The sequence below is a fragment of the Squalius cephalus genome (assembly GCF_949319135.1).
Source record: "Squalius cephalus genome assembly, chromosome: 18".
NCBI lineage: Eukaryota > Metazoa > Chordata > Actinopteri > Cypriniformes > Leuciscidae > Squalius > Squalius cephalus.
In genome coordinates this window covers 36,214,729-36,240,133 of record NC_137139.1, presented here as the reverse complement: position 1 = coordinate 36,240,133, position 25,405 = coordinate 36,214,729, and the positions used below count along the sequence as shown (strand labels likewise).

Here is a 25,405-nt window from a genome sequence, read left to right as displayed (position 1 = left end):
ACTATAACGTTAAGGCCTATTAAAACGGCATATGCGAAAAATAGATTACATTGAAAGTAATGGGAAAAAAAAAGAAGTGAATATTATATTATAATTTAAGTTTAGACATGGTAATCTGTAATATATTTTAAAATAAATTGTAGTTTATTTACACTTGACATTTTAGTTATTTCCACTTTAATGTGGTTTTTTTTTTCTGATGTGATTCATCAGATTTATGAGGTGAGTACGAATTATTTCTTACAGTCTGTATTTACATACGAGTTGAATATGAAATTGCAATAATTTTCTTCTTTGACTCCAGGATCAGCGATCAAGATCTTCTTTACGATGGCCGTGTCGTTCACGATGTCTTCCTGTGAGAGCTCCGCCCATCATGATGTCATATCCTGTGGGAGAGACGAGAGGGATTCGATTTTGAGGTTGCAGCGCTATGTTAGTGTTATTGTAATATTGTTACAGTAATATTTCAGTTATTTTCAGCTGAATCAGCACAGACATTCAGATGAAAATGAGCCAGAATATTCCTGTATGAAATCATTGCACGAGTGACTGACGTCTGTCGATGAAATCTTCCCAGTCGCTAGTTCTTCATCTCCGTTGGCCTCGTCTTCACTCTCTTCATCACCACCGTCACTTTCCTCACACTCTCCTTCCTCACTGCAATCTTCCTCTTCCTCATTGTCTCCTTTCTTTTGGTCTTCATCCTCGCTCTCTCCATCTCCCTCTTCCTCATCATCTTCATATTTCTTCGCTTTATTTTCCTCATTTTCCGTGCCTCCCTCCTCTTCTCCCTCTTCCTCGTTTTCTTTCACTCCTTCTTCCCCCTCTCCATTTCCTCCTTCATCTTCTCCTTCCTCTTCATCCTCATCATCTTCTTCTTCCTCTTCCTCATCTTCGTCTCCTCCTTCATCCTCATTTCCTTCTTCCTCATCTTCTTCTCCTCCTTCCTCTTCCTCATTTCCTCCATCCTCTTCATCCTCTGCTTTCTTCTCTTCGTTGCTGTTTCCCTCGGAGTCGCTCTGAAAACCATCAGAAACTCAGATTAAAAAAAAAAAATCTAAATTTATGATTTATGTGTTTGATTTGCTAATAGAATTTCCATTCATTTGGATTACACAGTTTAACATAAACTAATTAAACTTAATGTGATTCATATTTGTCAGTCATACATCAATAGGAGGATCTTTGTTGACATCTTTGTACGCATGCGCGAGTGGTTGTGTGGCAACAAAACAAACCGTATGGCGGGCTGTAAAGACGCGACGAGCACTTTCAAGAGAGTTAGCGGGCGAAATCCACAATATATAAGCACTTTAACATCTGAAGACCGGAGGAGGTTTGGAGAGAAGCTCAAAATTTGTATTGATGACAAAATCGAAGTTATTCAAAGGCAAAGCCCATATGAGATCTGGGATGACAAAAAACGTTGGTCCGACTCGCCCGTGTCTTGGCCACCAGAGACATTTATTCTTATTTAATAGAAACCCCTGGACCCTTCACTCATGAAAGATTAAAGGCTTTCAAAAGTCTGGAGGCCTATGATTATTTTGTTTCTCGAAAAGTTGGGCCGATCTTTTCTGCCAAACCGAAAGAAATATGACTCGGTTGATTTGACTCATTTAAAAAAATTTTTTTTTATTAAATCTTCTATAAATACATAGTCACGAAGACTTACCATGAACAAAATGAGCCTCACAAACTCGATCAGTAACTTAGCTGCAAGAATCCAGGCTTTTTTCGGAGCGTCCAGGTTCATTTCTTTCGTTTTTCGCGATCCTTTTCGGAGGGAATTCAAAAAAACTTTTTATCAGGCCCCCAACAAGCCGTACAATCGACCACAGCAAGACGGAACCATCCTCTTCTCTAAATCCTCCTCCAAATGTGCAAAACAATCAAATTACAGGTATCTAGCGGTGTTTCTTGCCACACGATTCCCATGATGCAACGCGACAAACATAAACAATGACGTCACAAAAGATCCGCCTATAAAAGAGGTCAGATTTCTGCACTCAAAAAACGGCATAGTTTATTTGAATCGATTTGATTTAATTAATCAAAATCATTAATTAAAAAAAAAATCTAAAAATTATTGTATTTTCAAAATGCTTTTATTTAAATTCTTTCAAATCAGCATAAACCTGTTCAATTAAATTTATTCTGTTTAAAAGAAGAAACAGTTAAAATATGACTAGCTGTGAAACAAGCAATATTCAATTAGTTCAAAATGTCTGATACTGAAACAAACTGGATTTATCGATGATGAACATATAAAGCTGGTTATTGTGCATTTAAAACACATTCAGTTTGTTAATACTATTACAGAAATCTGAACAGTTTTATTTATGTATGACTGAAAAATATGCATCACTTTAAGTTTATTAGTTTGTTAAAACTGTAAAACAAAATTTATATACATTTCAAATACATATGTTTTCATGTCCTCATGTTTGTTTCATACCCCGTTGTCTTCTGAACTCTCTGATCGCGTTACTCTTCGTCGCTGCATCTAATTAGTTGTATAATGAGAAAAATAGTTTATTTAGCAACACATGCTGAGATTTCCCCCTCAAATATCAATAATGTAAAAGTAGAGACGAATGTATGGGGGGAATCTCACACAAAAATATGTCATGTTTCATATCTGTCAACATATAAAATATGTTTTACCACTTTTATTGAATTATTTTTCTAGGTTATTAACTCTAAATTATATTTACTGCGAGTGGACAACATAAATATCTATGTAAATAATCCTTTCCAGAGACAATGATTTTTAGTGTAAAATACAACAAATTCTACCATAATTTATTTATTTATTTATTTTTTCACACATTACACTATTGAGTGTATTCTGTTATTTATTTTCTTTTGGTTTTTCATGTGAAATATGACCTGAGCATTCCTTGACAGTTTTTGTGATGCTAAAATATATAAACTAAATAAGATAAATAAATAAGATGATAAACTGATGATAAAATATTTCTGATATTAGACTTTAAACAGCAAATAATTACATAAATACACTTACAGGCAGCGCGTGTCCGAAGACCAGAAGACACAAAACCAAAAAAGCGATCTTCATTCTTAAAGTCACTGTACGAACAATGAAAGCAATTAATGATGAGTCTTCATTTGCAGGAAAAACCCAGTAAATCAGGAGATTCAGTCTTACCTGTGATCGAACTCGTGAAGTCGAAGCGATAAGTTAGTGAAACACAGAAGATTGTGAGCTGAAGTTTCTCTACGGATCTCCTCAAACACACACCGTATTTAAACGAGCGTCCCGACATGCTGAACCAATCAGGAGAGCGCGGGGGCCGTCGGGCCAGACACTGCGTGATTTAATGAAAATAACCGAGCCGCTATAAAGATCTAATTGTGTAGCAGTGAGCGTCACCACTGGCTTTGAAATGGGAGACATGACACGAGTGTGTGTGTGTGTGTGTGTGTGTGTGTGTGTCTTTGTACCTAGTTAAACATGTTTTGGGGAAATATTTGTACCCAGAAGTGAGCTAAACCTGACGAACGCTTCTTTTGGGGATGGCCTTGTTGGTAAAAACAACACAAAGATACAGTAAAAAAAAGTAAAAAAAAAAAAAAAAAAAGTAAAAATTAGGGCTGGGCAAAAAAAATAGATTTTTCGATTTTAAAAAAAAAAATTTTTTATGTGGTCGATTCAATATCAATTCTCAAAAGCCACGAATTAATATTTTTTCCATATGTATTTCCGCAAAAATTTAACATAAAATCTGAGTATCAATAATTAATCTTATTACTAGTCTTCTCCACTAGATGTCATCCTGTCCAGTGTGTGAGTGAGAGTGAGTGTGTGTCTGTGAGTGAGTGACTGTCTCTGTGTGTGTGAGAGTGAGTGACTGTCTCTGTGTGTGTGTGTGTGTGTGTGTGTGTGTGAGTTTGTGACTGGGTTTGTGTGTGTGAGTGCGTGTGTGTTTGTGTATGTGTTAGTGTGTGTGTGTGTGTGTGTGTGTGTGTGTGTGTGTGTGTGTGTGAGTGAGTGAGTGAATGCATGTGTGTGTTTGTGAGTGAGTGAGTGAGTGTTTGTGAGTGAGTAAGTGTGTGTGAGCGAGTGAGTGTGTGTGTGTGTGAGCGAGTGAGTGAGTGACTGTGTGTGTGTGTGTGTGTGTGAGTTTGTGACTGGGTTTGTGTGTGTGAGTGAGTGCGTGTGTGTTTGTGTATGTGTTAGTGTGTGTGTGTGTGTGTGTGTGAGTGAGTGAGTGAGTGAGTGAATGCATGTGTGTGTTTGTGAGTGAGTGAGTGAGTGAGTGAGTGTTTGTGAGTGAGTAAGTGTGTGTGAGCGAGTGAGTGTGTGTGTGTGAGCGAGTGAGTGAGTGAGTGAGTGTTTGTGAGTGAGTAAGTGTGTGTGAGCGAGTGAGTGTGTGTGTGTGAGCGAGTGAGTGAGTGACTGTGTGTGTGTGTGTGTGTGTGTGTGTGTGTGTGTGTGTGTAAGAGTTATTGTGAGTGTGTGTGAGTGAGTGTTTGTGAGTGAGTGAGTGTGTGTGTGTGTGTACTTGTATAGCTATCTTTGTGAGGACCAGTCTGAGTTTTAGACCACTGGAGTGAGGACAAAGAGAGTAAAGTGAGGACATTTTGGCCGGTCCTCAGTCTCTGAGAGCCTTTAAAGGCCTGTTTGAGTCAAGACTTGGTTTTAGGGATAAGGTTATAATGAGGTTTAGGGTCAGGGGTCGGGATAGGCACTTAGTTGTGATGGGTAAGGTTAGGGTAAGCGGCTAGAGATTACATTGTGTCAATGAATGTCCTCATAAAGACAGATGTACAAGAGTGTGTGTGTGTGTGTGTGTGTGTGTGTGTGTGTGTGTGTGTGTGTGTGTGTGTGTGTGTGTGTGTGTGTGTGAGTGTGTGTGAGTGTGTGTGAGTGTGTGTGTGTGTGTGTGTGTGAGTGAGAGAGTTTTGTGAGTCTCCAGCCACAGATGAAATAGATATGCTCATGACCTTTTTTCTTGTGTAAATTTAGCTTGTTTCAGGACACAGATATGAATTTTAATTACAAAGATGTTTAATATAGACATTTTAATTTCCCCTGTGAAACAATCACAGTATTTTTGAATCAGACTTTATTGGGCAGATTTATTTGAAAGTGAGATCTTCAGGAAGTGTGGGCGCTTCTGATCTGGTGAAGTGCAGATATTTCTCCATCACACTCACATTTCCAGACGTCGTGAACGCGCGCCTCGTGAACTCTGCACTGATGATGTTGACGTAATGTGGCGGGAGAACGCGCCAAAACACGCCACAGGAAACCGTTAAAATGTGCCGTGACCTTCATTTGCATCTGAAACACTTATGTGGATAATGAACAGTCGAGTTTTGTACAGACACATGTTTTGTTCAGGAAAAAAGACAAAAGAAAAAAGATTTGAAACTGAAGCCTGTGTTTTATCACCATTAAGTTATTTTCAGGATTCTCAACCCTAAACTCTCTTCACTTTGAGTAGAAAAAATGGAATATATATAGATGAAAATGATCCAGTCTAAAGACTACGATTGTCACTGTGAATACTAATTCTGCCATAATTGTTGACTACTCTACAACTTTTTTACTTAACAATAAACTCAATATTACAATATTGAGAATTTAACCCTCTGAGGTCGGCAAACGCGCCGGCGCGTTTTGCCGTATTTTCTTCACATTGTAGCACTATAAACTTAAATTACTCCATCATTTATGGTCATACAGAAAAAAGAAATATAAAAAAAGAATCTGTGATATTTTTACTTTTGTATGTATCCACTTACAATCAAATCAAAACATTGTGCTTTTGTAAAATAAAGAAAATAAACAGGGTGTGCGTTCTGCCTCTCCGTCGCGGTGAACTTTTTTTTTTCTTGAGCACGTCTATAAACTGAAACAAAACTCAGCGAATACTTGTCACACATTTATGAGTCATATACCTTTATAAACATTTAAGTGTGTACTTTTAAATGATCGGATTCAAACTGAAAACAAATATTCTCTGTTTAAGTAATTTGTATAAAACCAACAAGATGTCCAGCTTCTCAAACGCTTGCTCATTACAGTTAATTTGGCCACGCCCACTCGCGCAAAAGAGATTCACATGCAAATCTCCACATGGAACGCTAACGCGCTCGTTACCTCAACAACAAAACACCAAAACACTTAATAAGTCTCTGCTTTTCGCCGAGTTTGAAAGACGCGCCGTGAGCTTACATTGGAATTACCTCAGAAGAAGAAGAACGCGATTTGAAGACAAGAAAGATGTAAGGTAAGAAATTCTTACATATTAGTTTGTTATTGTTGCATAAATTTCACATTGCAGTTGAACTGTTGCTAGATATATGGTGAATATTATAATATTTAGACCCGGCGGGTTTACTGTTACTGTGTTTGTGGATATCTGCTCAAATGTAGATAGATATGTATATGGTAACCATAATGTTTTATATTTGAGCGCGATCGCGTTTGAATGTATCATATTTGGATCGCGATCGCGTTTGAAAAGCACCAAACGGCTTCATGTTTTTACTATTATCTCATTTTATATCATCATAACGAATGGAAACATTTGAAGTAACATGATAATCAATATATTTTTCTCTAGCTTAGTTGTTACTGAAATATTTTGGAAGATTTATAGGCTGATATGGTTATTGTTATTATTATTTTATGCAGCACTGCGCATAGCCTATGCCTACAAGGCACAACAAACCTGGTGTTCATTATATTATATATTGTTGGAAACATTTATGTGTGTGTGTATGTGTGTATTCTGTGAATTTTAAAAAGCAATTTTAACCAGAAAAATCTAAAATTTATTCCCAAAATCGTGCAGGCCTATAGTTTCTCTTGATATCAGTATGTTCACTTTTTTTTTTTTTTTTTCTTTCAGGGCCCAGATGCCACTCCTGCTAACTTCAACATTCACATGAGTTTGTACATGAACATGGTAAAGTGAAAATCAAACACCTTGGAAATGAAAGGTATGTACAATGTTTTTAGGAATGGCACAAAGGTCTCTGTCTTTGGATAATTGTTTTCAATGAGTGCTTTTTTGTCATTTGTTTTGTATCTTTGGATTATGTTGTGTTGTAAATAAATCCAAAAAAGCAAAAAAATCTAAAAGCCATTCTTTTTTAAATCTCCTCATTCTTTGTGCAAGGTTGCTCAGAATGATAGGGCCTGATAGCTCCTAATAGGGCCATTAGGGAGTGTCTTTGTCTTTCTCAGGTGTGAAAAGCTTACATATTAATGAGCTCCCGCATAAAGCTTTTTCACACAAAACACGTCGTAAAATTTTTAAATCAATATATTGTCTTATCTGAATGAGCAGTCAGGGTGATTTTCACATAGTTTTGGAGCAAATATTCTAGGCTACGTGATACAATTTTCAAAAGTCTTGTGAAGAAATCATCAGTATGGGTTTCATGACCTTATTTCAGTGAGATTTTTTTTTTGTATTTTCACAAACCACGCATAAATGTCATTATCTCAAAACTACAAACTTTTACATACAAGCTGCTGATATATTATTGTAGCAGAGTTTGTGCTGAATACAGTGTAATTAGACTTTAGCCATGAAAATGTCACAAGTAACAGAAATAAGCACAAATGTCAGAGCATGTCAGAACACCTCCAAGGCCCAGAAAACACCTCAGACCCCAGAGGGTTAAGGCGAGACACTACAGGTGAATAGGGTAATTTTTTAACTAGCAGATATCACCATGAAACTTTCCCAGTTGATTACCTTCATTAAGATGAGAAAAAATGTATTACAAGTTTTCTGTAATTTAATGTTTAAATATGCAAATTAGGCATCTAATTAAATATGCACTAATTTGCATATATTTTAAAAAACAAAATCTGAGTATTGGATAAAGGGTTAAAAATTATTTTTTCATTGTGTTCACATATTAGATGGGAAAAAAAATACAGAGGGATTTATGGATATCTACTTTTGTTATCCTGTAAATCAGAATATACTGTCAATAGCCTTAAAAAAATGATTTTCGCCATGTTTTTTGGAATAAAATGTTATATAAATCAGGCTAGGAATAATATATTTACAAATCCCTCTGTAAATGTCTTCATAATATAACTAGGTACAAGACTGGAAGTCTTTTTAGTGTGTATAGGTGCTACTGGAGTGGAGATTTCGGAGAGAAAAGTCATTTTGAGAAAACTAGCTTTAAAGATTTATCATCAGCCAATGAGATTGCGCATTTGATTGGCTGCTGATGAAAAGGAAATGACCATATTTGGATCCGACAGCATTGTACAGGAGAGAGAGCTTTCCAGCGGTGTGTGTGATGACAGGGAGCAGCGGGATGATTTACAACGCCAACTTTTGTTGAGTTTATGAGAAATCTACAGACGCAAACAGACACAGTGTAGTAAAATAAAGACCTAAATGTGTATTTCTGACTTTTTTTCATCACAAGTCTGAAAGAAGACATGATATTGAAGACAAATATCCAAAAATCTAAAAATTGACCAGTAAAAAAAAAACAAACAATGTTTTTGCCTGCCGTGTCTCACCTTAAGGAGTGAATGTGCTTAATTGTAATGAAAATAATGTCTCAATGCTAAAAAAAAGTAACTGTTTTTAATACAAAAAAAAAAAAGATTTTTGCATCATGGGTAAAATTTGTGTAAAAAAAACAATTCTCATATTTGTAATCTGGGAAAGATAAAACATCAGATTCACGAGATGACAGTCAGACAAATACATCAATGTCAAATTAAGCTTCTTCCAAAGCTTTATTTTCTCAGAAAGGAGAACAGACTAAAAACCACCACAGAAATCCCCTGATATTCAGAAATATATTTACATACAGATGTTTATAAGGGTAATTATACAGCCCAAATGAATGGTTAGTTGATGGATAATTATAAATAGAAAGGAAGTACAGTATTCAGACACTTAAAATATCTAAATATCTTTCAAAACAAGTGGCATCTGTGTTCAAGTGATGCTCGAGCAAAACTAGCACTTCTCTGAGTCACTGTGAATATTATCCTTAATTTTAGTGGATCTGTGAAGTCAGTGTTCCTCAAGTTCACACATTGCTTCAAGTTTTCCAACCAGAAATTGTCCAAGACGGGGTTTTTTTTCCGGTTGTTTCATATTACAATCTTTTTTTGATTGTGTTTGTGCTACATTTCTTTAAAATAAATGCCACTTGTTTTGGTATTTGTATATATAATTCAAAAAAATGTTTGGCACCATTGCATATATATTTGTAGGTCCTTTAAAGAGGTCATGACATATTGTATATATTTTAGTATGTTCCTTGAGGTTCACTTATACTAATTATTTTCAACCCTCTGTCTGAAATGATCAGGTTTAAAGGCTCCTTCAAGGCTTCGGTAAACGCCCACTGTTATGATTGGCTAATGTCACTGCATAGGAAACACATCAACACACACTTGCTATTGAAAACATTATCCAAATAATCCATAAGCATTATAAAATCATTTACTAAAGTCACCCACCATAAAAACAGGCCATTTTTTGAGCTTTATTAAACAAATGCAGGATGTTTTAATGGTACAAAGACCTCTTATATGTCAAAAGACCGAGGCAAATTTGATTTCTCATGTCATGACTCCTTTAATTTGTCAAAAAACAAAAAAGTATCTAAGGACAATATTTTAATAACATTTTAACCTTCCCCAGTTGATTTAAATGCTTATGCTGATGTTCTTTAGAAGTATAAATATTCCATGACATCTTTCAATCAATATAAGATCGTCACATTGATCTTGTTTAAAATTCCATCACTTTTTCCGTCAACATAGTAAACAAACTAAAGCAGAGGCTGAAATACAGAATTTATTTCCAATGAGTTGCATATGTTTATTTTTGCAATAATTTTAAATGGAGTTTGCAGCATTGTATATCAAGCCCACAAAAAAAAGAAAATCACCATTAATGACGTTATTTTTCAGATTATCTCTTTGATTTCATTGTAAAGTACTAAATTTACAGTTATAGGGTACTCTACAACATTTTTGCATAACAATAATTAAAATTATATTTTTAAATGTGCTTAATTGTAACTGTTTAAATGTTGTCTTTAGGCAAAATATGATTTTGGAATGGGGGAAAATATGATAAATATGATTTTTGCACTTTCTCACATTGTCACCTGTGCACTTTTCAGATCTGTTGGAAATAATCCATAATGATGAAGAAAGTTGGATTGTAAGTAAACTCAGTGTGCATGTATCATATATTATTATAATGATAAAACTTGCCACAAAAGTAAATGTAAGTGTTAATTCCGAAATAATATGTTCTAAATGATATATATATATATTGATCTCAGAAAAGTGAAGGTTATATAGACTTTAAATGAAGTTAATTTGGCTTGATTGAATCTTCATAAACCGTTACTCGAATCTCTCACTTGGTGCAGATGAAGTTGTTTGTCTCAGTTTCACGAAGGCTGATCCAGCGCTGGCTGCTGGTGTGAATGGCTCCGGATCTCACTGTCGTAATGCAGTCCTCCTCCCCGGTGCCGTGACCCGGAGCCCACTGCTCATAGCACAGGGTCTGACCGTTGACCCAGAACCAGAGGCCGAGGACGCGGGAGTGACGGAGACCCAGCCACACGTGAGCGGTGGAGGCCATCGAGGTCACGCTCTTCACCCGAAGCTGGATCTCCTCAGAGTCCACCGACACCAGGTCCATGTCTTTATCTCTGCAGTATCTCAGAGCTCCTGTCCACGTCAGATTCTGTCTGATCAGAACCAGTTTATCTGGAACACAAACAAACAAAAGAAACAAAAACAATCACTATTCACTAACTATTAACTGCAACTTTTGCTTATATATACTCATATTTACTGCTTATTAATACAACCCCAAATCAGAAAAAGTTGGGACACTGTACAAATTAATAATAATAATAATAATACATTTTATTTAAAGGCGCCTTTCATGGCACTCAAGGACACCTTACAAAATTCATAAAAAAAGACATTAAACAATCAAACCAGTACAGCAAAAACATTAAATCACATAAAAGCCTAAAATTGTGAATAAAAACAGAATGCAATGATGTGGAAGTTTCAAATTTCAATATTTTATTCAGAATACAACATAGATGACATATCAAATGTTTAAACTGAGAAAATGTATCATTTTAAGGGAAAAATAAGTTGATTTTAAATTTCATGGCATCAACACATCTCAAAAAAGTTGGGACAAGGCCATGTTTACCACTGTGTGGCATCCCCTCTTCTTTTTATAACAGTCTGCAAACGTCTGGGGACTGAGGAGACAAGTTGCTCAAGTTTAGGAATAGGAATGTTGTCCCATTCTTGTCTAATACAGGCTTCTAGTTGCTCAACTGTCTTAGGTCTTCTTTGCCGCATCTTCCTCTTTATGATGCACCAAATGTTTCTATGGGTGAAAGATCTGGACTGCAGGCTGGCCATTTCAGTACCTGGATCCTTCTTCTACGCAGCCATGATATTGTAATTGATGCAGTATGTGGTCTGGCATTGTTATGTTGGAAAATGCAAGGTCTTCCCTGAAAGAGACGACGTCTGGATGGGAGCATATGTTGTTCTAGAGCTTGGATATACCTTTCAGCATTGATGGTGCCTTTCCAGATGTGAAGCTGCCCATGCCACATGCCCTCATGCAACCCCATACCATCAGAGATGCAGGCTTCTGAACTGAGCGCTGATAACAACTTGGGTTGTCCTTGTCCTCTTTAGTCTGGATAACATGGCGTCCCAGTTTCCCAAAAAAAACTTCAAATTTTGATTCGTCTGACCACAGAACAGTTTTACACTTTGCCACAGTCCATTTTTAATGAGCCTTGGCCCAGAGAAAACGCCTGCGCTTTTGGATCCTGTTTAGATATGGCTTCTTTTTTGACCTATAGAGTTTTAGCCGGCAACGGCGAATGGCACCCACCGACAATGTTTTCTGGAAGTATTCCTGAGCCCATGTTGTGATTTCCATTACAGTAGCATTCCTGTATGTGATGCAGTGCCGTCTAAGGGCCCGAAGATCACGGGCATCCAGTATGGATGATAACTTCAAACTCTTTGCAATTTTTCTCTGAGAAACTCCTTTCTGATATTGCTCCACTATTTTTCGCCGCAGCATTGGGGGAATTGGTGATCCTCTGCCCATCTTGACTTCTGAGAGACACTGCCACTCTGAGAGGCTCTTTTTATACCCAATCATGTTGCCAATTGACCTAATAAGTGTAACGGAGACTCAGGCTGATTGGAATCCATGTGCAGCTTTATTAGATACTTCAAAAGAATAGTCAAACAGGCGTGGGTCAAACAACAGTGGATACAACAACGTAGACAGATCGTAACTCGTAATCGTAGAACAGAAGTAATAATCAGGACAGGCGGCAGGCAGACAGAGGGATAATCCAGATAAACGAAGCACTAGGTCGGTAGGCAGGCAGAAAAGGGTCAGAGACGATAAACAGTCCAGGTAAATCAACAAGACAGAATACGGGGAAACGCTCAGAAATGTCAGCACGGCAAAACAAGACTTCGCGAGGAGAAGTAGGAGAAGCTGGCTTAAATAGTCATAATAATGAGTGACACCTGTGAAGGTGATCAATCCCAGGCACGGGAATTATGGGAAATGGAGTTCGAAAAGAGTTAATACTCGGGAGATGGTTCCCGCTGATGGTGATCGGCGGGGACCACAGAGGCTGTATTTGTGACAGAGCCCCCCCCCCCCCCCCCCCCCCCTTGCGAGTGGCTCCTGACACGAGGAGGTAACCGTCACCGGGGTCTACCTCTGGGCCTTGGGGCAGGTCGATCAGGATGAGCATTATGAAAGTCAGTGGTGAGTGAGGGGTCCAGAATGTCGACAGCGTCGACCCAGGAGCGTTCCTCGGGACCATACCCCTCCCAATCCACGAGGTATTGCAGAATTCTACCCCGGCGACGAGAGTCCAGAATTTCTCTGACACGATAGACCTCCTCGCCATTGATGATGATGGAGGGAGCCCTCTGGTCACCAGCCTCCTCCTGGATCTCCGCTCCTCTCGGTCCACCAGCGGGCTTGAGCAGAGAGACATGAAAAGTGGGTGAGATACGGTATTCAGAAGGCAAAGATAGACGGAATGAAACTGGTGTGATCTGTTTAGTGATTTGAAAGGGACCTACGAACCTGGGACTGAGCTTCTTGCAAGGTTGTCTGAGGCGGAGGTCACGGGTGGATAACCAGACCCACTGGCCGGGTTGGTATACCGGACTGGGACGTCGATGGCGGTCCGCTTGTTCCTTGGTTCGACGAACAGCTCTTTGAAGATGGACATGAGCTGCGTCCCAGGTTGCTTCGCAACGTTGGATCCATGCATTAACTGCAGGTAGGTTGGAGGGCTCGCCGGACCACGGGAAGAGTGGTGGTTGGTATCCCAGCACGCATTGGAATGGGGTGAGGTTAGTGGCAGGCTTGCGAAGGGACTTTTGAGCGTACTCGGCCCACAACAGATAGCGGCTCCAATCAGACTGGTTGCGGTGGCAGTATGATCGAAGAAAGCGGATCAGTTCTTGGTTCAGGCGTTCGGTCTGGCCGTTGGCCTGAGGGTGGTATCCAGACGTTAGACTGACGTTTATATTTAGCATCTTGCAGAAGGCAGACCAAACGCGGGAGGTGAATTGAGGGCCCCGGTCAGATACAATGTCTTCAGGAAGACCATAGAACCTGAAGACCTGTTCACAGAGGGTTTCAGCAGTTTCTAGAGCAGAGGGTAGTTTGGGTAGAGGGATCAGGCGACAGGATTTGGAGAATCGATCTACGACTGTGAGAATGGTGGTGTGACCCCTGGAGACTGGCAGATCCGTAATGAAATCCAAGGCTATGTGAGACCATGGTCTTTGTGGTATAGGCAGAGGTTGAAGAAGGCCGGCAGGTAGTTGATGTGAGGACTTAGTAGTGTTGCAGATCTTTAAGCGTTCTTGGTTGGGGCCAATTAAGGACTGACTGAACCTTCTTATCATCCATAGCTATCCCGCCTGCACTGATGATGTAGCCCAGAAATGATATTGTGGATTGATGAAACTCACACTTCTCTGCTTTGGCGTATAGCTGATGGGAGATCAGACGCTGCAATACAGCACGAACGTGGTTCAGATGGTCCTCCAGGGAGTCGGAATAAATGAGGATATCGTCAATATAGACTATGACATAACGATTCAGCATGTCCCGGAACACGTCGTTGATTAACGCCTGAAAGACAGAGGGACTGTTGGCCAGGCCGAAGGGCATTACCCGGTATTCATAGTGCCCAGTCGTCGTGGAGAAGGCGGTCTTCCACTCATCACCCTCCCGGATGCGAATTAGATTGTAAGCGCTGCGTAGATCAAGTTTAGTGAAGATTTTAGCCTTACGGAGCTGCTCGAGGGCGGCTGGAACCAGCGGTAACGGATAGCGGAACTTGACAGTAATGTCATTGAGACCTCTGTAGTCGATGCAAGGACGGAGACCCCCATCCTTCTTCTTTACGAAGAAGAATCCTGCGGATGCTGGTGAAGTAGAGGGACGAATGAACCCCTTGGTTAATTCCTCATCAATATATGCCTGCATAGCCTCTGATTCGGGTTGAGATAGTGGAAACACCCTCCCCTTGGGTGGAACTGTACCTGGCAGCAGGTCTATAGCACAGTCACTGGACCGATGAGGTGGTAGGTGAGTGGCTTTGGACTGACTGAAGGCTTCAGCCAAATCTCGGTATACCGCTGGGAGTTGTGTGGTTGGTGGTTCCTTCAGAGATGTGGATTGAATTGATGGAGGCAGGCAATGTTGATGGCAGAAATCTGACCACTGCTTAATTTGTTTGTCCGTCCAGGAGATACTGGGGTTGTGTGATTCTAGCCAGGGGAGACCCAGGATGATCGGATTGCGCGGAGACTGGAAAATGAAGAAGCGTATGGTTTCTGTGTGCAGGACTCCGATGGTGAGTGAGATGGCCTGTGTGATGAATTGTATCTGACCGGAACCCAACGGACGTCCATCTAATGCCGCCACTGCCACATGAGATTCACAGGGAACAAGAGGAATATGATGAATTTTATCAAACGACAGGTCCATAAAATTACCAGCAGCTCCTGAGTCTATGAGTGCATCAGTATGGATAGTTAGACCACTAATTTCAACTGACACAGGTATTTCAAAACTAGTAGATTGAATGGCAGATTTACTCACCATAGTGGATCTGCGTGGAGGTCGAGTGGGACAGTTGGATCTCATGTGGCCCGGAAGACCGCAATAGAGACACGAATTTTGCTGTATGCGTCTCTCTCTCTCCTCCGTGCTGAGATGTGTAACTTGTGTAACTCCGATTTGCATGGGTTCGGTCTCAGACGTCTGTGCAACAGTGGGACTAAACTGACGGAAGGGACGTCGAACTCTCACTACATTATCCACCCGTATGGCCAGCTCAATGAATTGATCAAGAGTTTTATCCTCATCCCGACATGCCAGTTCGGATTGCAGATCGGTATTCAATCCCTTACGAAACAGCAGTTTAAGAGGAGATTCTTGCCAGCCAGTCTGAGCAGAGAGTGTCCGAAACGTTAAAGCATATTCAGCGACAGAGCTCGTTCCTTGTCGAAGTGCTAATAACTGTTCACCAACCTCTTTACCGCCTGTCGGATGTTCGAACACCTCCCTGAAGCGTTGCAGAAAATCAGTGAAGGAGGGAAACGTAGCAGAATCCTCACTCCAAACTGCGGTCGCCCAATCTAAAGCCTTTCCCGTGAGCAAGGAGCAAACAAAAGCTATGCGACTGTCCTCAGTGGGATATAGCAATGGTTGTTGTTTAACAAACATCTTGCATTGGAGTAAAAAACCCTTACATTTGGTGGGCGACCCGTCAAACTTCTCGGGGAACGCCAAGCGTGGACTGGCAGCGGTGAACGGCGGTGTGGAAACGGCGGCTGATGGTGGCTGGCTGGGCGGAGGGACACCGCGTTCAGTTAGTAACGGGTGGATGGCTTGAAGCGTTTTGCCCAGGTCCTCCGTGAGCGAGGTGAGACGAACGAGCTGTTGTTGGTGTACTGCCAAGACAGAGGCTTGAGCGCTTAGCTCTGTGGAGAATTGTTGGAAAGCCGCTGGATCTGTGTGTGGCGAAGTCTTCTGTAACGGAGACTCAGGCTGATTGGAATCCATGTGCAGCTTTATTAGATACTTCAAAAGAATAGTCAAACAGGCGTGGGTCAAACAACAGTGGATACAACAACGTAGACCAGGGGTGGGCAAACTACGGCCCGCGGGCCACATACGGCCCGTTAGGCTGTTTAATCCGGCCCGTCGAGTATTTAAAAAATTGTCTTAAGATCGCGTTCATTTTGCCTTTTTCTTGCAATACTTTGCGTTATACATATATATATTGCGTTGCATATATTTGACAATCGGAATATCAGATATTTCATGCCATAGCTAACAAATGTAAAAAAGGAAAAATGACATAAAAGCAGATCATCGTTCATTTAGCGCTGTTGTGGCTGCGGTGTGTGTGTCACGTAACAAGCAATGACGCGTCACCATGGAAACCAAACAGACAGCGCCTTAAGCGCATAGACTTGTTGCACGTTAATGTTTTTTCCTTTTTTGGAAACTCAAAGAGAAAAAAATTTTTGGTAACCGCTTGCACACCTTAGTTTTTCCTTTGATTTGTCTGCTATTTAGTTTCTTTGCTCCTCTGGATTTGTGGATGTATCCTGACTGTTTCCGTTTACCGACCTTTATCGCCCGGTTTTCGGCTACGCTCTCCTGTCTGCCATGTACAGAACCCGGATTTGTTCATTAAATGTTCTGATCTGCCTTTGCTTTTTATGTTTTATTTTATTATACTTAAAATAAATTTGTATATTCGTTTATTTCGTTTTTTTTTTTTTTTTTTTTTTTACAAATGTATGACTTTTGGAAGTGCAAATTGATTGCCAATGCAGTTTTAATAAAGTTGAATTAACGTAACCTTCTATAATTTTTACTCTTCTAAGTGTAAGTTACACTTGCAGGTGTTTTGTTTCTAATTTACTGTTAGGCCCATTAAATAATAATAAGGATAAACAATATTTAAAAAGTATTGGCTATAATTAGCCTATCTAACATCTGACTAATTCAAAATTAACCTCAAAACATAACATGCCAAATGGGGGATATCTAGTATAAAAAATGTATTGTCAGAATGTCGTCTCTCACATTCCCGCAGTCAATTTCGTGCAGATGTTGCCACAAATGAGTTTGCTCAGCCCGATCTTATGAAAGTGCGAATACCACGAACTGTATTTGTAGTGCTTATGATACGCAGTTTTCGCGTGCATATGATACGCACTTTATGGCGTGTAATAGGCACGCACTCCGCACCCCTAATCCTAACCAAGGGGTTTACAGTGCGTATATGCACGCAAAAAAAACCAAAAACATTTTTGCCGTATAAATGGCACGATAAATCAAATTCGTGGTATAGATACGCACTTTCATGAGATCGTGTTTCATAATCTGCTACTGGGCCGGCCCTCTGTCAAATTTTAAAACCCCGTGTGGCCCTTGAGCCAAAAAGTTTGCCCACCCCTGACGTAGACAGATCGTAACTCGTAATCGTAGAACAGAAGTAATAATCAGGACAGGAGGCAGGCAGACAGAGGGATAATCCAGATAAACGAAGCACTAGGTCGGTAGGCAGGCAGAAAAGGGTCTGAGACGATAAACAGTCCAGGTAAATCAACAAGACAGAATACGGGAAAACGCTCAGAAATGTCAGCACGGCAAAACAAGACTTCGCGAGGAGAAGTAGGAGAAGCTGGCTTAAATAGTCATAATAATGAGTGACACCTGTGAAGGTGATCAATCCCAGGCACGGGAATTATGGGAAATGGAGTTCGAAAAGAGTTAATACTCGGGAGATGGTTCCCGCTGATGGTGATCGGAGGGGACCACAGAGGCTGTATTTGTGACAATAAGTTGCAAATTGGTCCTCCAGCTGTTCCTTATTTGTACATTTAACTTTTCCGGCCTCTTATTGCTACCTGTCCCAACTTTTTTGGAATGTGTAGCTCTCATGAAATCCAAAATGAGCCAATATTTGGCATGACATTTCAAAATGTCTCACTTTCAACATTTGATATGTTATCTATATTCTATTGTGAATAAAATATAAGTTTATGAGATTTGTAAATTATTCCATTCCTTTTTTACTCACAATTTGTACAGTGTCCCAACTTTTTCTGATTTGGGGTTGTAGTTAGAAAGGTAGTTGTTAGGTTTAGGAATTGGGTGGATCAAGGGATGTAGAATATGGTCATGCTGAATAATGCATTAATATGTGCTAATAAACAGTGAATATCCTAGTAATATGATGATCATAAGCTGCTAGTTTATAGTGAGAATTAGACCCTAAACTAAAGTGTTACCACAAAAACATTAAACCTTTTTTAGTTAAACAACAATCCTCCCAGAAATGTAAATTCTGTCATCGTTTACTTGCACTCGTGTCGTTCCAAACCCATAAGACTTTAGTTTATCTTCATATTTTAACGAAACCTGGTGCTGATTGCATAAACATAACCATGATGTTAAGACAGTGTCTTAAGTTTTTTTAAGTCTAGCACACGCTAGAACAAACCTGATTGGTTCTTTTGCATCATGTGATGCACGTTGGAGCTTCTGTTTGTATGTGAATGAAAGCCTAAATTAACTCTGTTCGTCATATAATGTGATCGTATCTCTTCACACTCCACTCAGTTCATATGGATTTGTTTGGAAATATCCACTATAATTAATAACCCAGTCTGAAATGTGTGATTAGTGTTGGGTTAAAGCTGTAGTGCACTCGTTCTCTGATTAGAGTTTCTGTTTCACATGTAGAGTTGCCTTTGTTCAGATGATTGTGTGTGTGAGAGAGCGTTTACTTACCGTCATAACACACAAACCGATGAGATACTTTACAATCATCATCCGCCCATCGTCCTTGGTGGTTTGTGATATGAATCACGGTGCAGACATCAACTCCAGATGGACTGTCAGGTTGACCAGCTAGCCAGTGTGTGAATGTGGAGGTGCTGTTATCTGACCAAACCCAGAGTCTGTTCAGACCGATCCAGGCCGATTCAGGTGGAGTTAGGTTGTGTATTATGTTCTTTATCTTATTATTCTCACTATGATTCCTCACACTGGCCAGATCTGTGTGATGCTGTCTACAATAACTCTGAGCTTCAGTCCAAGTCTTTGTCACATTTATAGGGACGAATGTTTTACTGCTGGCTTTAAAAGAGAAAGACATTTGTCTAATATTGTGAAATGTAAGAGAAATAAAACACAAGAAAATATTTAAGGACAAAGAAACAAGAACATAAGGACAAAAAGACAAATTCACTAAATGCAATTATGGTTCATCATTCAAAACTAAAAGTGTTTTTTATTATTATTGGACATGAAAACACTCAATATGGTCTTTTAACACATTTCAGTGTGTTGTGATCTTACAGCTGAACTCACCATTATAGCAGATGAATTGCTTCATTGAACTACAGTTTACATCATGCCATTTTCCATCAGTCTTCATAAAAGCACAGTCTCCATCTCCTTGTGGTTGTCCTGGTGCTGGTGTTGATGCTGGTGCCCAGTTCCTGTACTGAGACTGGTTTGCTGTGTAGAACGTGGAGTCATTCAGAGACCATATCCATGTGTTTGTGCTCCTCAGCCCAATCCAGACAGGGTTAGCATTAGAGTTCACACTCCTTATGACTTGCTCTGTGTCGTTCTGATCTTGTGTGTCGGTGATTGTGGCCAGATCTGTGTATTTCTCTCTGCAGTGTTCCTGAGCCTCCGTCCAACTCTTTCTCTCTTTCACAAAGTGATACTGACGCAAAGCGCCTGCAGACAAACTGACCACGGCTGAGAAGAGAGAATTACAGATCTCAAGACTCACATCTCACCTTCTGATCGATGACAGACATTTATGGAAGTAAAATAATGACAAATGTTTTTGAAACAAAAAAAGCTTGTTGAATTGCACTACTTGAAGAAGATATGCATTGCATTAGCCGAACCCTGCTTGCATTTTTATGGGCTGAAATTCAACATGGTTGTATATTTCAGCTGTGAATATTTCAATTCAAAATATTTCACACACGTTTTCACTATTAAAAATTCAATAATCCATATTCACCTTTCAGATATCCCTTCCAAAATGTTCATTCTGTATAAAAATACAACCTATAATATTCAACAGGCAATTTTCAGTCCATTTTATTTCGCTTTACAAATTCTCTTCCATAAATTCAGTTGTTCAAATTCTACAGAAAATTAAATATTTGACATCCACTTGACATTTACGTTCACAATCTAACTTTACAACTTTGCAGTGTGAAAGGGGCTTAGGTGAGCACATGCGGCTCGTGATTCTGAAGAAGCATGCAAACTTTAATGGACATCGGGCCACAGCTGGAGCTTTAAGTGTTATAAAGGTGAAAAATGCTATATAATTCCTATGAAAAATTAAATTTAAATGACTGAAAAATGGTCTGCTCTACGTAGAACTTCACAAAATTAGGTGTGCATATGCGCCATATGATTCTAAAGAAGCATGCAAACTTTTATGGCGATCGGACAATAGGTGGCGCTATAACTGTTAAAAACCTTTAAAAAACACCTGGGTAAAAGCCTGGGTAGGAACTTTATTCACGCTGCTAGGCAGCCTGGACACCATGGACCAGATTTTCCCCTCAAAAAGGGATCCAATCACAGAACGGGGAGGGAGCAGCAAGACGATGAAAACGTCTATGCGACACACCGAAGCAGTTTGTTTATATCTATGGATCCAATATGGCAGCAGACGCGAAGTTGCCTTTCGATGCAGCCTTAGATAGTGTTCTAAGTAGTTTAGAACGCAAGTTTATTTCGTCTTCTTCCTCGTCGAATTTCTGCCGCTCTACATACGTCATCTGGTATAATTGAAGCGATTGGCTATGATCATCTACGTACAGCGCATTTGATAGACATTCGTAGCGACATAAACGTCTCTGGGCATTCGTAAACCACGCCTCAAATACGAGAAAATGAACATGTGGTTCCCAGACCACGTCTCAATGAGACGAGGTCTGACGTTAGCCAGGCTAGTAAATGTCTTTCCCATCTATAAGTGATTACATGCTTGATAAATGAAACAATACCTTTTTATGCAAGTGCTTAAAGGCCTTATATATTTGTTGCTCACAGCTATAATTCTAATTGAATTTAATTTGAATGTTAGAATTTGACATAGTAGGTGATGCATACATCTAACAAATTTAGGTGAAAAATGCCCTTTATACAGGTAAAAATGCCCCTTAATAAAAAAAAGTTAATTTCTGTCACTTCTGTGAACTGACCACTGCAGGGAATATGAATAATATGAATGTGTTTGTGAGTCAGCTGTCCACAACAGGCCAAAACCAGCCACAATACCAGCACAAAAACACACTCAGCAACACATCATCTCATTGTTCTTATCAACAATATATATTTGTGAATATTGCACACCCCTAATGTACAGTAGTATTTTTTATTTCTTCAGCTTAAAAAGTCTTAAATATCCTTAAGTTTGACTTAAAAAAAAACGTGTAGCAGCCGTGGATGCAAATAAACTATTTTTATTTGCAAAATAGACCAAAAAAAGATACAGTTAAAAGCCCTTTATATTAACTATTTATTGAACTAATAAAATCAACATCACATTTGCAATCGTTCTGATATTCTGTTTTGCTCGTGTGATGTTGCTCACTATAAATATTAAAAACAAGAACTCAATCAGGGGCATTTCTGTGCCCATATCTCCAAGTTTGGAGGCATTTTTATTATTTTGGTGTTTTTGCCCCAAACTCCTCTTCATTTCTCCTCTAAATATTTTCATTTAATTTACCGGCATAGAAATAACAGAAGTTTGACCTGTTTCACGACAACACAAAGTTCATCAAGTGTCCGTCTCGCACAACACTAGAGCACCAGAACTAGTGAAGCGCTGCATGACACACTCACTCACCGGAGAGCAGAAGAGACGTCAGTGTGAGTCTCTCCATTCCTGAGGGAAAGACAGAAAACAGACTCAGTAAACCAGCTTCATTTGCTCTGAAGTGCAACAGCTCAAGTTCGTACAGAATCCAGAACTTCAGATCATGTCATTCCTACTTGATCATTGCTGATTAGCTTCCGCATCAGTTATAAACACATGAAGCTCCTAAAGCTGATGCGTGTCAGTCTTACAGTTAATGCTGCACGTGTCCGCTTTAAACCCTTCAGAATTAAACTCATAGACAGAGAGATCTGGAATTGCAGTGCTGTTCTACAGTTTATTGCTGTAAATGCATTTTTATTATGTAAAAAACAAAATTAATTTACCTTTATTTTTTATTTTTGCTCTTGTACACTCTTAAATATAAAGATTCCAAAAGGTTGTTTTTTTTTCGTTTTTCCCCAGCGATCCTACAGAAGAACCTTTTTTGGTTCCTCAAAGAGCCTTTTATTCATGTTTTCTTAGTGTGTAAAACATTTTAAGAATCTAAAGAACTTTTTTCTGCTATAAAGAACCTTTAGTGCAATGGAAAAGATTATATGGAGGTTAAAGATTCTTCATGGATCCATCAATGTCAATAAAGAAGCTTTAGTTTTGAGTAAATAATACAACCGAGCATAATTTAATACAAAACACAGCTAAATCAATCCTATTGTGTAAAGTTAAAACAACAGTAACTGTCTTAAACTCTCTTACCTGTCGATGTTGTGATTTCTGTGCGATTGTGTGTGTGTGTGTGTGTGTGTGTTTCTCTATCAGGACAGACTGATATCATGGATCATCTCCTTCTTTCTTGACCAAAGGCGACTTACTGACCCGTAAGTGTGTGTTGTCTATTTAATGTTGTGTGAGTGTGTGAAAGAGAGAGAGAGAGTGTGTGTGTGTTTGTGTGTGTGTTTGTGTGTGTGTGTGTGTGTGTGTGTGTGTGTGTATCTACTCTGTACTGGTTAATTTTGAGATGTTGGGCTATTTGGATTTTCATAAAGTGTTCTTTCAGTTTAGTGGGGAAAAGAGCACAAGTATATTTTTATTCAAATCACCTTTATTTATAAAGCGCTTTATAAAATACAGATTATGTCAGTAGCATGACTGTGATATCAGGGAAATGATGCACTGAAGCAAACAGCTCTAAAAGAAAACAGTGTCATCATTCAGCTGAGTCGGTGTCATTTGAATTTTTTATTCACACATTAACTTTTTATTTGTACAGTATATGTTCTTTACTTGTTTTATGCAGATAATCGTCATGAGTGTCTCACTGTCCCTCAGGGATGAAAGTTCACATGCGGTTTAGATTAAATTAGTGATGCGGAAAAAATCACAATGTAACCAGGAATCCAGGAGCGGTTTTCAGGTAATTTGCAAAATCATGTTATTGTGAGTGTTGTGTCTCTTTATTTCTGACAAATTATGAAACGAGTTCAATTCAGCTCTAAAGCAGCAATGCGATATCTGTTACAGAGACTCAGACAGGATGATAGAACTGAACCCAGAACAGTTTATACTGATGTTGGTGGAGCGGCAGCGCTGAGGAGAACAGGTACAGTAAATGTGCAGGGAAGTGGTGAGCATGAAGTGGTGGCGTTGAGTCTTAAACTGAAGAGTAATAGTGTAAACTGAAAGTCTTTGGGTTGATGATGGAGAATATTGGAGACTGGAGAACGAAGGGTATAATAAACAACTGCTTTATTTGCATCACTGTTGCTGTGATGTCACAGGAGCATTCAGTTGTAGTGAAGTGTGTCTTTGTGCAGCTTCACAAACATGCAAATATGAGACAGCAGCACATCATTTATAGGAATATAGATTATATTCCAGTGATCTACATGAAAAATGTTTCCAGTAAGATGATGTAAAAAGTACAAATATCTAAACATAGTTAAAAAAGATGCATTTAATTGAGACGCAAAATGATTTAAGATGTTAAGTCTTTTTAATCAAAATGAAGTGAGTTTATGCTTAAAACAAGAGCAAATATCTGCCTATGGGGTCATAAAAATCGAAGGGAAAACGAGATTAATTTTCTTGCCGCATTGGTAGATATTTGTTCTTGCTTAAACCATAAACAATCTTAATTTTGATAAAAAATTTTCATTAAAAAGACTTGACATTTACATTACATTTTACATTTAATCATTTAGCAGACCCTCCAAAGCGACTTAAAAAAATTTGGCAGGTCATTCCTCCAGCAAGGAACAGTCCAGGTGAAGGTCTGTGAAAGTGATTCTGTGTTTCTTTGGGATGATGCACCACAAGACACCGTTCACCTGCAGAACACAAGCTTCTGGAGACACATCGGTCTGAAGTAGTGAGTTTAGGTATAGGAGAGCAGAGCCAGTGGTTGATCTGCAGGAAAACATCAGTGCCTTGATTTTGATGCGAGCGGCTGTTGGAAACCAGTGCAAGTTTATGAAGAGAGGAGTGATGTGTGTCTCTTCGGCTCGATAAAGACACTCTTGCTTCAGCATCTGGATCAGTTGCAGAGGTTTGACTAATGCTGGAAGGAGAGAGCATTACAATAGTCCAGCCTGGAAAGAACAAGAGCTTGGAGAAGGAGTTGTGTAGCTCCGATAGGAAGGGCCTGATCATCCTAATGTTGTTTTAGGCAAATCTGAAGGGCCGGGCCGTTCTAGCAATGTGGTCTGTGAAGTTCAACTGATCGTCAGTCACAACTCAAGGGTTCCTGGCTGTCCTGGATGGAGTTATGGATGATGAACAGCTGAATGGAGAAGTTGTGCTGAAGTGATTGGTTGGCTGTAATCAAAAGCAGTTCTGAAATGTCTCAGGCAGGCTGAGATGCGAGCAGCTACCGTCGGATCATCCGGCTGGAATGAGAGGCTGTGTGTCATCAGCATAGCAGTGATAGGAACATCCATGTTTCTGAATGACAGATCCTAGTGTTGACATGCAGATGCAGAAGAGAAGCGGTCCCAGCACTGAGCCCTGAGGCACTCCAGTAGCTACACTGCAAAAAAAAAAAATGCTTTTCTTAGTATTTTTGTCTTGTTTCCAGTTCAAATATCTAAAAATTCTTAAATCAAGATAATATATTATGTCCTTTTTTCTGGGGGAATTAATCAAAATGAATTCAAACAGAAACAAGATTATTTTTCTAACCCCATTGGCAGATAATATTGCTTGTTTTAAGCAAAAACTCACTTAATTTTTGCATTATTGTGACATTACGCCCCCCTCTGAAAGGCTTGACCTCGAAACGCGATGATGACAAAGTTCAGGAGGTAGTAATGAGGCGGCGGCTTTGGTGGAGCGCTTGGAGCTGGTGACGGATGTTGATGAGGAGTCAGTGGAGTTGCCGACCATGGTGGAGCTGAAGGTGGGAGGAACCAGGGTGGAGTCC

General features: G+C 39.4%; 2 protein-coding genes across 3 annotated transcripts; one reads left to right on the top strand and one right to left on the bottom strand.

Moving 5' to 3' along the window:
- Positions 1-321: 321 nt before the first annotated feature.
- Positions 322-3,314, bottom strand: LOC307145305 (uncharacterized protein). 2 transcript variants are annotated; one of them, XM_079848335.1, is made up of 5 exons: positions 3,176-3,314; positions 3,032-3,096; positions 2,462-2,509; positions 558-1,022; positions 322-389 (listed from the first exon to the last, which is right to left on the bottom strand). In XM_079848335.1, exons 1-5 carry the CDS (start codon positions 3,291-3,293, stop codon positions 375-377), a joined length of 711 nt encoding a protein of 236 aa, XP_079704461.1. In that variant the 5' UTR covers positions 3,294-3,314; the 3' UTR covers positions 322-374. The 2 variants fall into 2 exon arrangements, with proteins under 2 accessions (XP_079704461.1, XP_079704460.1); XM_079848334.1 differs by having other exon boundaries at positions 322-1,022.
- Positions 3,315-10,107: 6,793 nt separating this feature from the next.
- LOC307145310 (uncharacterized protein) lies at positions 10,108-23,542 on the top strand. The gene is made up of 4 exons (XM_079848342.1): positions 10,108-10,205; positions 10,439-10,688; positions 23,285-23,401; positions 23,509-23,542. Exons 1-3 carry the CDS (start codon positions 10,186-10,188, stop codon positions 23,339-23,341), a joined length of 327 nt encoding a protein of 108 aa, XP_079704468.1. The 5' UTR covers positions 10,108-10,185; the 3' UTR covers positions 23,342-23,401; positions 23,509-23,542.
- The last annotated feature ends 1,863 nt before the right edge of the window (positions 23,543-25,405 follow it).